At 34.7% G+C, this 14,933-nt stretch overlaps 1 protein-coding gene across 3 annotated transcripts in view; it reads left to right on the top strand.

Moving 5' to 3' along the window:
- Smarca1 (SNF2 related chromatin remodeling ATPase 1) overlaps nucleotides 1-13,341 on the top strand; it is a 73,978-nt gene extending 60,637 nt beyond the window's left edge. For 2 of the 3 annotated variants that reach the window (XM_021152993.3, XM_021152995.3), the window contains exons 23-24: nucleotides 11,321-11,431; nucleotides 12,469-13,341. In XM_021152993.3, the coding sequence (XP_021008652.1) occupies nucleotides 11,321-11,431; nucleotides 12,469-12,540 (183 nt within the window). In that variant the 3' untranslated portion in view covers nucleotides 12,541-13,341. Of the gene's footprint in view, nucleotides 1-11,320; nucleotides 11,463-12,468 lie in introns of all 3 variants that reach the window. The other variant, XM_021152994.3, reaches the window with a different exon arrangement.
- Nucleotides 13,342-14,933: the final 1,592 nt, after the last annotated feature.

Below are 14,933 nucleotides of genomic sequence, written 5' to 3'. Positions count from 1 at the left end.
CTGGCAGTTCTTCATATGTCTCCTTTTGCAGCATGTCACTAGGAATACTGCATCAGATTATCACACTACTTGTGTTGCTCAATTTGGTCACTTGGTTTATGCTATAATTCCCAAGGCTCACCACTTTTTATGGTACATTTTCCCTTTGTAACTAATCAGGTGACATTTGAGAGTGTAGAGATGACCTGAGGATTTGTTTTCAGTGAAAAGAGATTGTAACCCAAGCTGGGTCTTCCTAAGAACATCATAAGAAAGTATAGTTAAGTAAAAGTTAGTTTATTTCTTGCCTCTGCAATTTCCTCTATAGCTTTCCAACATGAATTCTGCTCTTTGTAAATTCTACTGTTCCTGAACAGCACTGTTTGTGATGACACTCAAATGCATGCAGCTTATAAACCAACCAACCAACCAACAAACAAACAAGCAAACAAACAAGCAAACAGATTTATTGACAGGTTCTCACTTTGTAGCTGAAGCTGGCTTAGAACTTTCTATGTAGCCCAGGCTGTCCTTGAGTTAAAGCTCTTTCTACATTATCCCCCCAAATCCCGGGATTACAGCCTTTCCCACCATGCTCAGCCTCACATGAAAACATTTTTAAGGTTGTCATTGAAGTTCTTTCATGAGCCAAGGCCATTAAAACAAAACTAGAGTTATATTGCCTAAAACTAAAAAGAGCCTAAACCCAACAATCCCAGAAGTGGTTTTGTGACTAGTTGTAAAATGGCATCCATTTCTTAAGTTGTTCTCATAAATATTTTATTTTCTAAAAGTTCTTTGGGTTATGAAAAAGTGCTTCATATTTTTTCTGATTTATTTTATACCTTCAGTTCACACTGATGAATAAAAGGAAAATATGTGTTGTTCTGTGGAAGGCATTATTTTGGAAAAGGCTTTGCAATATTATTTGTTCAAACATTAATAAATATATCTTTACCATCAAACATATAGATGGCATAATTTTGGGAGAGTTAGCAAGTACTTCCTTTAAATCCAGGTTCTGTGAGAACTTAGGCTAGTTGGAATAATGTTTTAGTTGACATTTTCAGCATGACATTCAAATGGTGTATTTATGTGAAAGGACAAGGAGCGGTGTGTACATTACTACAATACAGAAGGATTGAAGGAAGAATGAAAAAGATAGGGATTAATCTGCAGCACAAAGGACCATGATCGGCCTTAGGGACAAGAACAGTTGTTTGACAGGGTTCTTCGGATCATTGATGGAGATTATTGAAACAAATGTAGAACTGCTTTTTTAAATTCTCTTTTGGAAATAAGATTTTATTTTGACTGAGTTAGTTTGTCATCTCATTCAGGGAATCCATGAATATGCATAACGGATGACTCTTTTCAAAGCCACATATTTAGCTTTCTAGCTGCTTGGGTTATTTATTTATTTATTTATTTATTTATTTATTTGTTTTTATGTAATGACATAATTTAGGGCAGCACCAATGATTTCTAAAAGAAAAAATGCTTAACTGCATTTTTCAAGAAATCGCATTTTCAAACATACGTGCCCTTTTATGTGATGAAACATTTATTGAATTCTGTGATATTTCAGTGATATTTTACTAATTTTTAAAAGGTTGAAAGATTGATGTTGGGTCTGATTTCTTCAGTTATTAAACTGAGGCAATAGGATGAAAGAGATTGAAGGTGCAAGGAAAGACGCTGTTTGCAATAAGATGACCATAGAACTACTTAGCCTTCACACTCAGTCACAGAGAGGAAAAAGCTCCAATATATTAACAACCACTAGATGTCTCTGAACTCCCTCGTAAAGAATTTTAGTTTTCCTCCATCTTATTATTATTTTTTTTTTTTGAGACATTTGCCTCCATGCCTTTTCTTTTTCTAGATATTTAATTTTTCAGAGCATATTTGCTGAAAGGCAGATATTAACTATATGAGTGGTTACAAATGTAAACCTGTATTTTGTCTATTAAACTTGGGAATGCCTGTGTCCTTTGTTACCATTTAGAAAGTAGAATTTCTAGTTTTTACAGACTCATTAAAAATATAGCCATTTATTTTATAATTCAATATGTTAATTTAATAGGTTTTAGGTAAAATTTTCTCTTACGCTAAAATTTGATTTCTCTTCTAACTAGTGGACAACTTTTACTTATATTTCTGGAATTAGAGTACAAGTCATATATTTAAAATATGCATATATTTATATCATCTTTTTATATTACATTAATATCAATAGTTATAGAGTTGTAAAAAATGGTTTATTAATATTTGTAAATCTTCTACCTCCATTGTTTTAAAAATAATTTTCTTTTTAGTGAGTCATTTTCACAATCTAGGGAGAGAATCCACCATCTTAAGAGAGACAGCTGTGAGTTCTGTAATAAACAACACTGGAAAATCATTGAAAAATCTTATCTTTGAGATACAGGATGCAATTTGATTCGTTTTGTGACTATAGTTGTGTTTAAATTGAAATCTTTCTAATAATTGAACTTAGCTTACTAAAAAGATTTTTCTTTCCCAGACACATCACTAAATAATGTGAAATCTTTCTTAGAAAAAAAAAGTAAGAACATGAATAGTTATATTTTGTAAGAACATTAATAGTTATATTTTATGTGCTAATCTCAAAGTACTGAATTCATGACATCTGACTTAACTAACACACACAAAGTGCCTAAAGGAATGAATCCCCACTTTCAAATATGCCACACTTTGAAAGGCTTTGGCTAAAGGTTGAAGATTTCGAAGCTCTTCTCCATTTAAAACTGCTGGCTGTACAAAAGAGAAAATAAGATTCACTTCCATCTCTCTGTGCTAAAAAGATCGTGAATTTTGCGCAGAGAAATTGTGTGGTCTTTAAGTAAGTAATCAGCCTCTATTGAACTCCATAAACAAGTAGGAAGCACATGCTGAACTCGGATTTTTAAGCTCAGAGCATGTGAATTGCCTTCCACTCTCATCTCGGTGCCGGGGGATCCTAGAATAGGACCTTATTATTTGGTTGTTCAAAAACTACTAATATGCTGTACTTATGTAAGTTGTCTTTTTATAGGATGCTGACCTGTCTCCTTATCAACATTAGCTCATTAATTTTCTTGCCATCTCTGTTCATTTATTAGTGACTGATGAGACATAGCATGTTGAAGAGAATCTGAGACTTCTAAAGGCCATAAGACATTGGTCAGTTCATTGGACAGTGCACATGGGAAAGGAACCTAGCCTTCAATCAGTAATGCCTTAATCTTTCTTAGTTTTCTTGTAGGTAGTTAAAGAAGAAAAAGTAAAATTTAATTCTCAGAAATAAACATTCATTGATAAAACGTTTATTGTTTCCTCTATAGGATGACTTTGGTTCTCAATTTTAGTTAATTCTTTTTTTTTACCTTTCAATTGCTGAAGAACATTTTTTTTTTTCTTGTCAGCCAGCTCAGGATGCTGTGTGTTGCTTTGCCCGTGGCCAAGAACATTACAGTTGAAGCTGAGTATTAGTAATTAATCATTACAATTACCCTGTCTTTTGTAGTTGTTTAAATGAGTTTTGGCGATAGCATCTCAGAGAATCACACACTGTTGAATACTGGGTAATAAAAATTTCATGTTATTAGTTTGTTTTCAAATCACATCTTTATTATTAATGAAATTGTGCCTTATTTAAAAGTAATAAAGTGACATTTCTCATTAGAACTGTAGGAGAAAAACTACTTTCTAGAAATTATTGTTATAGCTTTTTATGAACTTGCTTCCCACTTTATATGGTTATCACAGTGGCTAGTAAATGCTAATTAGGTTACTGGTTCTGCACAGAATACTGTTCAATCTAGTCAGAAAGGATGTTTCTTTTTAGATATTTTAGAGGAATAAAAGGGAAACAGAAATTTCCTGCTTGTTCCATAATCGCAGTGATGCTTTGTTGCTTATGACTCTAATATATTACGTTATTACTTAACTGCATTGAACATCTAGTGTTGATACTTTAGGAGACTGAGTTCTTAATGGAATATAAGAAAGATTAACAATATGCTGGCAAAATCGATAACCTATAAATGTTCTGATGGGTTCTTCTTGAGTGTGGCACTGTATGTGACCTAAAACTGGAGAGAAAGCTCTTAGGAGTAGGAGGGCAGAAAAAGGAAGGTCCGGTCAGGAAGAAGTGGAGGCCGAGAGAAACAACAAAAACAAATTTTTCTTAGAAAAACACAATAAAACCTAATTCATTGTAAAGTCAAGTACATTTTAACTCATAGGAACTTGTTCAGTTCCCTGTGTTTGAAAGACTAGAATGTTCCCTCTCTGCCTTAATTTTGAAAATGTCTTAGAATAGAGAAGGTAGTGATTAACTTTGCCATGTGGCAAAGGAATCAGGGAAATAGCTTCATAGAAGAGGTACATTTCAATTTGTGGGAGCAGGATTATGCAAAAGGGATAAATAAGCCCAGTATATTCCAAAATTAGTAATGTATGTATGGGGAAGTGGTAGAAGATGTAACCAGGAGTCAAGTGATGGAGAAAGCTGCGGCGCTGCACTGAAGACTAGATTTGGGTCATTAGTGTACAGGAAGTAGGAGAGACAATGACAGATTGTATCAGGACAATCAAATTTATGTATTGTAAACACATCTCTATAGATGTTTACTTCACTTAACAGCTATAGTAAAAATTCTCAAATTTATTTCCACCCTGTTTCCTATCTTATTTTGCTCCCTTTGACCAATGTACTACTGACTTTCTGTCCTTGAGTCATTTTTTTCCTACCAGTTTTAATCTTGAAGTGACACTGGTTTTATTCAAGGAGAACAACATGGGATCTTACCCAGAGTAGGCATTAGGTCAATAAGCCAACACAGATTGTTTGGGCTTCAGTTTGTCTCAACCCCTGCAACTGAACAAGTTTTGGATGGAATCTAAGGAATTGCACCAATATGCTACAGTTTATTTCTGACCCTGTATCCTGGTAGACTTTTGACCTTAAGTCCTGTGGCTTTTATTTATTGGTATGTTTGTGTATCACTTGCAAATACCATTTGTGTCTACACATGTAGCTATAGTGTTTCATTTGTAATCCTCAATTATTTGAACAAACAGAAATACAGTTAGTATACTAAACAGGGATCATTTTGGGTATTTACACCAGTGTATCATTAGGTGGGATATAACAAAAATATTTCATAAAGTAATAAAGTTTTTAGTTGACAGTACTTACATAAAATATCCCACCATACAAAACTTATTTGGATAATGTAGGCTACCTTTATTTGAACATGAACTTCCATTCAGCTGCCGACAATGTTGGGTTATGACTGTCTATTATATACCGCCATTGTTTTTTTGTTAGTATTACAGACGTTCAAAAGTGTTTTCAAGTTTGGGAAATATATTGTAGGATTTGCAGATGACGATATTTATTTCAAATAAGTAGGTTTTTTGGGGTGATATGTATATGGATTACATAAAAGAACAAAATGACAAAGGAGAAAATATGCCCTTTTTGTTATACTGAAAATCCTAATTTTTTCTTTTTTTAAATTAGATATTTTCTTTATTTACATTTCAAATGCTATCCCGAAAGTTCCCCATACCCTTCCCCCGCCCTGCTCCCCTACCCCCCTACTCCCACTTCTTGGCCCCGGCGTTCCCAAAATTCCAACCTTACAGAATTTCATGTACAAATTCAGAGACACACATGTGAAGTGTAGATGCTTTCTTTAATTTACTTTTTTTTGGTTCCTTGCTTATTCATCATTTTTGCCTTTCAACCCTAACATACAAACTGAAACCCACTACTTGTTTCATATGGCTTATAGGCTAAGAATTATCTTTATACTTTTATAAAGAAATCAAGACTACTGCTCAGGGCATCCCCTACAGCAGAGGTTCTTAATCTTCCTAATGCAGTTTAATACAGTTCAGTTTGTTGTGGTGACTCCCAGCCATAAAACTATTTTTGTTGCTATTTCATAACAAATTTAGCTACTATTATGAATTTTAGTGTAAATATCTGGTATGAAAGATATCTGATACACAACCACCAAATGGGTCATGACCCTCAAGTTGAGAACTGCTGCTCTACAGAGTGCTAGGCCTTTTCACATCCATTATACTTACAGGCAATCTGATGAAGGCATTTCCTTAATTGAGGCTCCTTTTCCCATATAACTACAGTTTGTGTCAAATTGACAAACAACAACACACACACACACCAGGATACCACTCTTCTTTTTGTTCCCAGTTCCCAATGTAAGTTTTGCAAAACAAAAAACAAAAAACAAAAAACAAAAAACAAAAAACAAACAAACAAAAAAAACCAGGCAGTAAATGTTATGCTGCCTTGAAATTTTCTCCACAGATAAATTAGTCCATTAATTAACCTTTACTAAAAGATTTTGGGGAAAGAACAAAGTGTATGTATGGTCTTTACCATGTATAATATATGACATCTATTCCAAGTTTTAATAGAATCCTCATTCCCTTCTGAAACCTATGAGCACAGTCTTGATTCTCTCTAGGCTTTTACTGGTGTTCTGGTCTTTGGAACTCCCAGCAGAATCTCTCATTAATCTCTCCTTATTCTTCTCTACCCAAGTTCTTTCAGTGTTTCCAAACTCCACCAATAAGCTGTCTGTAAAGGTGTCTGAGGCACATTACCAGGTAGTCACAGTATGATTACATTTCTCAGTTATACTTTTCATTGTGATAATAAATGCATGAGAAAAACAAGGAAGGAAAGATATATGGTTGTGAACACTTTCAGAGGTTTTAGGCCATAAAGGTAGGGAGGGTGTGGTGGAGCAGAGAGAGTATCTTCTTTATTATGGCCAGGAAGCAGAGAGAGAGAAAGAGAGAGAGAGAGAGAGAGAGAGAGAGAGAGAGAGAGAGAGAGAGAGAGAGAGAGAGAGAGAGAGAGAGAGAGAGAGAGAGAGAAGGAGGGAGAGAGAGAGAGAGAGAATGCTTGCATTAGTGGATATCTGACATGCAGCCACCAAAGAGGTCATGACTGTCAAGTTGAGAACTGCTGTCCTACCGTGTGCTGGGCCTTTTCATGTTGGTTATTAATCAAGAAAACATCCTGCAGGTCTCTCTCCTTCCCCATTTCATTCCATCTGCACCCCCAGCATATGGGATAGTTGTATGCACATTCAGGTCAGGGTTTCCTATTTAATCCTCTATGAAAACACTCTCAAAGGCAGATGGAGGGCTGTGCTCTACCAATCTGCGATCTTCTCAACTCCATCAGGTTGACAGTCAAGATAAACCATCACAAATAGATTTATGTGTTATGCATCTTCCAAGAAACGTTTTACATGAAGGATAGGTAAAGAGAGGATATTTACTCTAAACATGGGGTATTTGTGGTTCTGCAGATGATTCTGGTTGAGAAAGCTCTCTTGAAACATGGGATTGTTAGGCAGAGAGGAAATTGGCTTGTTCTGTTTGACTATCCAGGTTAGATATGGAACCAGTTGTTAGATATGATAAGGTAACAAATTACAGTGTTGCAGAAGGAAATGTGTTTGAGGTTTTCAGAGTTGAATAGTGAGGCTTAGAGGGTAGCAAGTACTCTGACCTTGGAGGGAATCAGATACATGGCTAAGATGCAAGGATCTAGTATTGAGGATTCCTGTATCAACTTGAACATTTTTTTAATGTTAACCTGTTCCTAATTTTGAGTCTGAGATTTTTATGAAGTGCTAATACGTATAAAGGAGTTTCTAAACACAAAATACACGTTGATTGTGTCTCCCTTCTTGCTAAAAATTTGTCACAGAGCTCCCTTTGCCAGTGAAATTATGTATAAACTTTCAATTCTTTTTTTTTTCCTGGGCTGTAGATAACAGCCTTAGCCACTGCTATTATTTTGTGTATGATTTGCCAAGTCGGTATCTACTAAACATTATTTCAGAACCAGAAACATGTTTTGTGCCAGAAAAATAGATTTGGGGCATGCTGACATTGAATCTTGCCACGGAGACTTCCAATCTCCATTAGAATGCTAACAGCTTTGAGAAGTTTGTTTGCCTCTTTGAGTTTCTCACACGTGTGAACACAGAATTCTTAAACCATTTCCCACAGCTTCCAACCCAGCAGAACAGTTTTTCAATTTGTTGTTTCTTATTGTCTTCTGTTGCCCCTAATTGCTTTGGCATCTCTTTTCTGACTTCCCTGTGTTATTTTTCCTTCTTCCAAATTCATTCCTAAATCAAGAGCGGGGAATTGATGAAAGAGATAATTAGACTACAGAATTATAGAAGTTGTTTGACATTCCATGAACCATTCCCGTAACCTCAGAAAAATAGGAAGACAAGAAAGAGAGAAACAAAAGTGCTCATCCTTTCTTTGTTGCCTTTCTGAAGAGGATTCTTTATTCTTTGTTCTTTGTTTTTTTTTGTTTTTTTTTTTTGTTTTTTTTTTTTTTTTTTTTTTTGGAGTAGTTAGTGACAGGTTCAAAGGAATCATGGTGAGAATTTTCTTGTGAATATTTTGAATCATTTTGTAATATCCTATCTCCATGCATATAAGACTGTCTGAAAGTATTAGTATATGTCCCTGAATCATTCATATGTACCATGAATATGTATCTAAAGATATCTGCAATCGCAGGCAACTATTACTTATTGAGAATAATAATAGCCAGAGGGTATAGCTTAATGATTCAAGAATAGGTTTTTATAAAGAATCTATGTAGTCTCCCTAGAAACCAAGGATCAGATCTCATCAGGGTCAACTTAGCCCTTTGTATAATAGATACATTGAATAACATGCAGTTTAATTTGTATGTGTATGTATTATTGAGTGAAACTATGATGAATATTTAGTCTGCATATTCAATGTATTAGCATTACTTTGGTAAGTAATCCAAATTACAGTGTTATTATTATCAGTTTATCTAATCTTGGGCAATTATGGATGTCTAAGAAACTTGAAAATTCTGGTGTTGTATAAGATTGTTTATTGTTTTTAATTAGGAAACACACATTTGTTAATGCAAAATATCTTTCTGGTTAGTCTATTGTTTTATTTTTGTTTTGGGGCTTGAGTTAGAGAGTATAAAAAATTTTGGTTAGTTGATAATATAGTCAATTTCAACATTCCCTATGTTGTGTGGCAGTTTTCTAGATCTTACTTAGAATGATAAAATTGTGTTTTAAAGTTTTTGTTTTGCCATTTCTTACAACTTTATAAATTTTCTCAAAACCTAAATGATCAGTTTAGAAAAGTTGGGAATATAGAAATGAGTTGCTATGGCAAAAGTGTCTTTAGAACTTTGGTGTAAATGCATCCTCTGCAGAATAAACAGACCTAACTGTTTAAAGCAAAATTCACCACTGGTGCTATTTTCAGAGCTAGCTAGTGTCAGCTACTAGTTAGTGTTCTTTCAGCTACTTCCAGTGTCTGCATCTTTGTTCAGTAGTTTTCTTGCTATCAGTGTTCTAAGTACTTTCTGGAAATATTTTATGTACCTCCTTATTATAGTAAGTGTCTAAGAATGGGATTGTTAAGTCACAGGATGTAAAAGTTTAGAAATATCTCTTTGCTATTTCTAATTCATTTTCTTGAAGGGAAGTGTATCAGTTTTCTACTTAATGCTGTAACAAAGAACCACAGACTTGATGGGGTAGGCAACACTTCTTTTTTTTGTTGTCTTGTTCTGGGGACTAGAATCCAAGATTGAGGTGCCAACAAGGGTAATCTATTGGGTAGATGGCCACCTTTTGCACATGATGAAAAGGCGATGAAAGGGTTAGTACCTACCCCTTTTAACTCATTTAACCTTAAATACTCCTGTAAATTATGCATCTTCAAATATAGGCAGAAGATAGCATCAGATCTCATGGATTTCCTAAATATGACAGTTTGCACTTTAACTGTTTAATTTTTGGGACAAAGTTTGGTTTATAAAAAGTAACATTGTCATTCAACATCAGTGAATGGAAGGTCTCATTTGCATCTTACTACAAACAAGAACACACACTGCACTCAAGTATTCGAGAAGCATGGGCACATCACTACTAATGTTATAGAAATGATGTTGTTTGGCTTCCCAATTTTTTTGTTGTTTTGTTTTGTTTTGAGTGTTTAACTGTTTTCTGTTTTGTCAGGCATTTCTTTTAACACAGAAAAGGAGTCATATATTTAAACATTATTTATCCTTTAATATTAATCCATTATTTACCTTTGAACACAGCAAAGTATACAGGGTTAATAATAAATGAGTTTCCATATTAATGAATCATATCTTTAATGCTCACCATACATTCATAAAGTCTGTTTATAGTTTGGATGCATTGATTGCTGGCAGTAAAATATAGTAGTGGCAAGGTTAATGCAAAAATCTTTTCAGATAGTATTTACTCTGAATTAGCAAGTTCATCCCTGATTCCCAAAACTTAAATCCCATAAGATGTATACTGAGATTTCTGTTGGCTAAGTAGCTTTGGGAATAGCTGTATCTTATATCCCCTTCTTAGTGGTTCATAGTGATCATCAGGTTCTGAAGGTTCCATAAAGCCCTATAATAAAGAAATCTGTTTTAGCAAACCACAACCAATCAAAATATACAGTTGTGGAGCTCAGTCCCAATGGACAGGAGTTGAGTAGCTATAGAGTAATATTGCAATATGAAAATTCATATTAGTATAATCTACAGAACTTGAGATATCATTTGTACAGGCATCATTGTGTGTGTGTATCTTTATGGAAAGGTACCATTTATAGACATATAGAAACCATTGTTTCCACAACTCAGTTGTACTACCTCTAGCTACATGGATTTTTCTACTCTTCTTAGCATCAAACATTGTTCTGTTCTATTCTCCAATTCTATCCTTTAATGGCATAGTGGCCCATACCTGTCATCACAGCATCTGGAGGCTTGCTGCACATTTTAAAGCCAGCCTGACCACATAAATGAGTTCTAGTTTAGCATGGACTAAAGAATGACACCATGCTTCAAAAACATGTTATATAAATGGAAGCATATTAGACATAACCTTTGTGATTGGATTTTTCACTCAGCGTAATTCTCTGGACTCCATGATGTTTTATGTGTAAATACTTCCTTCCATTTTATTGTTGAATACAGTTCCATGGTAAAACAGACTGGGTTGTTTAACTTGTCATCCATCAAATGACACTTAGCCCACCTCTGTTTTACTGGGACCTATTAATACCCTATAGGAATGGTGTTCTGAAAAATACTGGTTTTATTGGAGGATAGAGAAAAAATACAAACTTTGGAAAGACTCTTGTACAGAAATGAAAAAAATTAAAGAAGTATCTTATCTTAAAAGATTTTAAGAGGATACGTTTTAGAAATTAAGTTCTTTATTATTTCATTTAGGAATTTCAGAGACGCTGTAATACTTTGATTTCATTGATTGAAAAAGAAAATATGGAAATTGAGGAAAGAGAGAGAGCAGAAAAGAAGAAACGGGCAACTAAAACTCCAATGGTAAAATTTTCAGCATTTTCCTAACTTTTAGGTAGATCTCATTTTTTTTTACATAATTACAAATGTTTATACTATGTTTAATTCTGGGTTTTATGAAATGCTAATTTGTTTTAGATCAAAGAAGAATCACATCATAAACGTACTTCTTTTTTGTTTGAAGAATATGTGGTTAGGAATTCCCTTGTTACAAGACTCAGTATTTAAGAAATTCCTCGCAAATTTAAGCAGAGGCACAATACAAGTGAGATCCTATGAATTGAGACTAGGTCGCCGTGGGGGCAGCGGAAGGTTAGAGTAGTGATGGGATGGTGTGAAGACTGAAACCTGAGTTGATCAAATAAGTTGTTTGATCTTTGTGGAACTGTGTATACAAAAGAACCCTGAGCAGACATGATAGCCTGTTTTGGCAATAAGTTAACTGCTGGATAAAAATGTGATTTTAATCCTGTTGGGTTACTGTGTATATCAATGATTCAAAGTATTCTGTTTGAGTGTGTTAAGTAGTGCACCATATTTCATCAAATCTATGATGCTTTCTGTTGTAAGACAAAACTTTTTTGTGCTACTAAGAGATATGATGCCAAGTATCATCTGTTATCAGTTGTAAAGTACATCCTGATTTCAGAGGTGCTAATGGGGAAAAGAAATGTGCATCATAGAAGATATGAAATATGGTGTGTTAACATTTATCTTAACGTTATTAAATAACACTCACAAATAAAAATTTCCTCAGAAACTTTAAATATTAAGTAGTTCTTTAAGATAAAAGTACATTTATAAGCCATGTGTAAGTAGATACTTGATGACTATTTTTGATGGATATTTTATGTCTTTTCATAAAAAGAAACACCTTTAAAAGTTATTTTACATTGGGTTATATAGTTTGTTGGGCTATATAGAGCATTAACTGTGAGTCTAACATTGAAGTGAATATTCATGTTAAAATTTTTAATGCATTTACATCCTAGATTTAACATTGTTGGGCCATTTAAAAGTGTGCATATTGGAGCAGAACATTAAATCTGTTTCCATTTTAGTCACAGAAAAGAAAAGCAGAGTCAGCTACTGAGAGCTCTGGAAGGAAGGATGTCAAGAAGGTGAAATCCTAAAGCCTAGAAATAAAGTTTTAAATGGGAAACTGCTATTTTCTTGTCCCCATCTTCAAATGCTAATTACCAGTTCCAGTGTATTCATGGTACTCTAAGGAAAAAAAAAAGAATACTCTTTGGTTTTGATTTCTTGCATATTTTATATATTTTACAATGCTTTCTACCTGAAATGTGTAGCTTTCTATTTTATGTATTCTAGTATTTTCTGTACTGTATTTTGTGCATTTCATGTCTTCATCAAATTCCTCTCAGTCCTTGTTTTTTTGAAGCTTGTGCTGAGGTTTTAGCTTTTCTATGTTTTCTATGCCGCCGCTTTGAAAGAGAACCTAGATTCTATAGCTGTATTATTGTTGTTTCAGACTTTACATTTATATGGCTGTGGGAAAAAATGAATTAAAACGATTTGAGGAGAAAGACTTTCTCACTTCTTTGTTGCTTTCTTTTGTATTGAGTCTGGGTTTGTGTGTGTGTTACTGCATACTGTGATTATCATAATAATTGTTTCTTTGAGGTCATCTAAATACTTTTTCCTAAGGAAATAAAGGGTGAGAAAGAAAAAAATCTTAAAAATAAACCCTAATATTTGATACTGTGTTTGCTGTCAGTGTGTGTTACATTTAAATTATTCTCTAAATATTCAAGTGGGAAAAATATAATAAAGGACTGTCTATAAGAAATATAATTATTTCCTGTTTTTTGTACAGTAGAAAGCAATTGTGTTTCCTGAATTGTATTGCCCACAGCTATGTATTTTGGGTAAAAGGTAAAACTTTGCTTGCTGATTGGTTCATGATCGTCTGTCCCATACATCTAATACAGAGGACTCTAGGTATAACATACATACCTAGTTACAACTAAATTATAAGATGATGACATAAGTGCTGTGCATTGAGGAAGAAGGGAAGCTGTTTTCATTAGGGATACATTCATGTTCACATAGCAAGCTCAGAGCATCAGGGGTTTTGAAAAGCAATAATTTGTTTCTTGCTCACACTGCAAATCCCATTCAGGTCGGAAGAATCGGATGGGAAGGAATGTGCTTCACACAGTCACTCAAGGGTCTACACTGAACTGAAGTTCTGCTGCTTTGTAGTTTATCCATCTGGTGCACACAGCCTTTTCATCTGTCACTGTAGGGGAAGAATAAGAGACTGGAGAATTTTATACAGGCTCTCTACTGCTTCAGCCCAGAAGTGACACATGCCACACCTACTTAGATTACATTGTCCTCAGCTAGCCACGTGACCCTGTGTATTTCCAAGAGGATAAGCAAATGTAGAGGAACACATGAAAATGACTACATTACTCTTTCACTAACTCATACTATGACCCACAAACTGCAATCCAGAGCTATTAAGTTTCAAATCAGATTTTGGGATTTTTCCACTCAAATGAGTTGAAAAACTTCCATCAGTTACCGGAGTTGGAGAAAATGATACCCAGAAGTTCACTGGATGCCCCCAAGTTCTTTGTATTAGAGGAACCTTTGTTTGTTTGTTTTCTGGGAGGGTGAATATCAAGGGCAGAAACATGGGCAGGTGGAAGTGGACGTCTCGACATCTTATTCTTTCTCTGTTAGCTCAAAGTGGTTAATGTATACGCTGTTTGTTTTCTGCTGTAAGGAAGAAAATTTGCAGGTAAGTTCTTGAAGCTTTGTCATGAGGCTATTTTCTTGGTCTATAACATGAGCTGTGGCATCAAGCTCTCAAAGACTGTCAGTGAAATCTTGAGATGTCATCCTTAGAAACTTGTGAAATGGTTTTATGTAAGAGTCACAAGCCACACACTATACACGGTGAAGCATATCTTTTGTATTTAAAGATAGGTGATTGCATTACTGGACTTAAACTTTTAAGAAGACCACATATACAGCGATCACCAGATGATAGCACAATCTAAATAATGTCACACTGAGGGCAATGTAAAACCCCTTTTACTTATTAAATTTACAGAGAAACCAAACTGGCATAGACAATTTTAAAATTCCAGTAGAGAAATAACATTTCAAACAAGAGGTCTAGATTTAGGGAATCATATCCCTAGAGGTGGCTGCCATGTTCCAGAGAGAAAGATGCAGAGACAGTTTGCCAGATCAGCTGCTTGAAGGCCAGGAGAAGCAGAACAGAATGCCACATATGCGCATGGAATTCTACAAGAGCACAATGACCCTGCACTCCCGTTCTCTAGCAACAGCATTCTAAATGATTGCCAACCCAATTCTTTGTTTGGAAAGTGTGAAGGGATAAGGGGGTTGTGAAACATTGACCCTTAGGAGTCTCCTTCACTCAAAGAATCTATCCTGAAGACAATGGCCGATGAGATAGATCTGTGAGGCAATGGGCTATGCACAGACAGCTGATCTCCAGTTGAGCTGAGTTTGTGAACTCCGGTAG

This window comes from Mus caroli, unplaced genomic scaffold, assembly GCF_978045245.1.
Source record: "Mus caroli unplaced genomic scaffold, Mus_caroli_1 scaffold_5, whole genome shotgun sequence".
NCBI lineage: Eukaryota > Metazoa > Chordata > Mammalia > Rodentia > Muridae > Mus > Mus caroli.
This window is presented reverse-complemented; position numbering and strand designations above follow the sequence as displayed.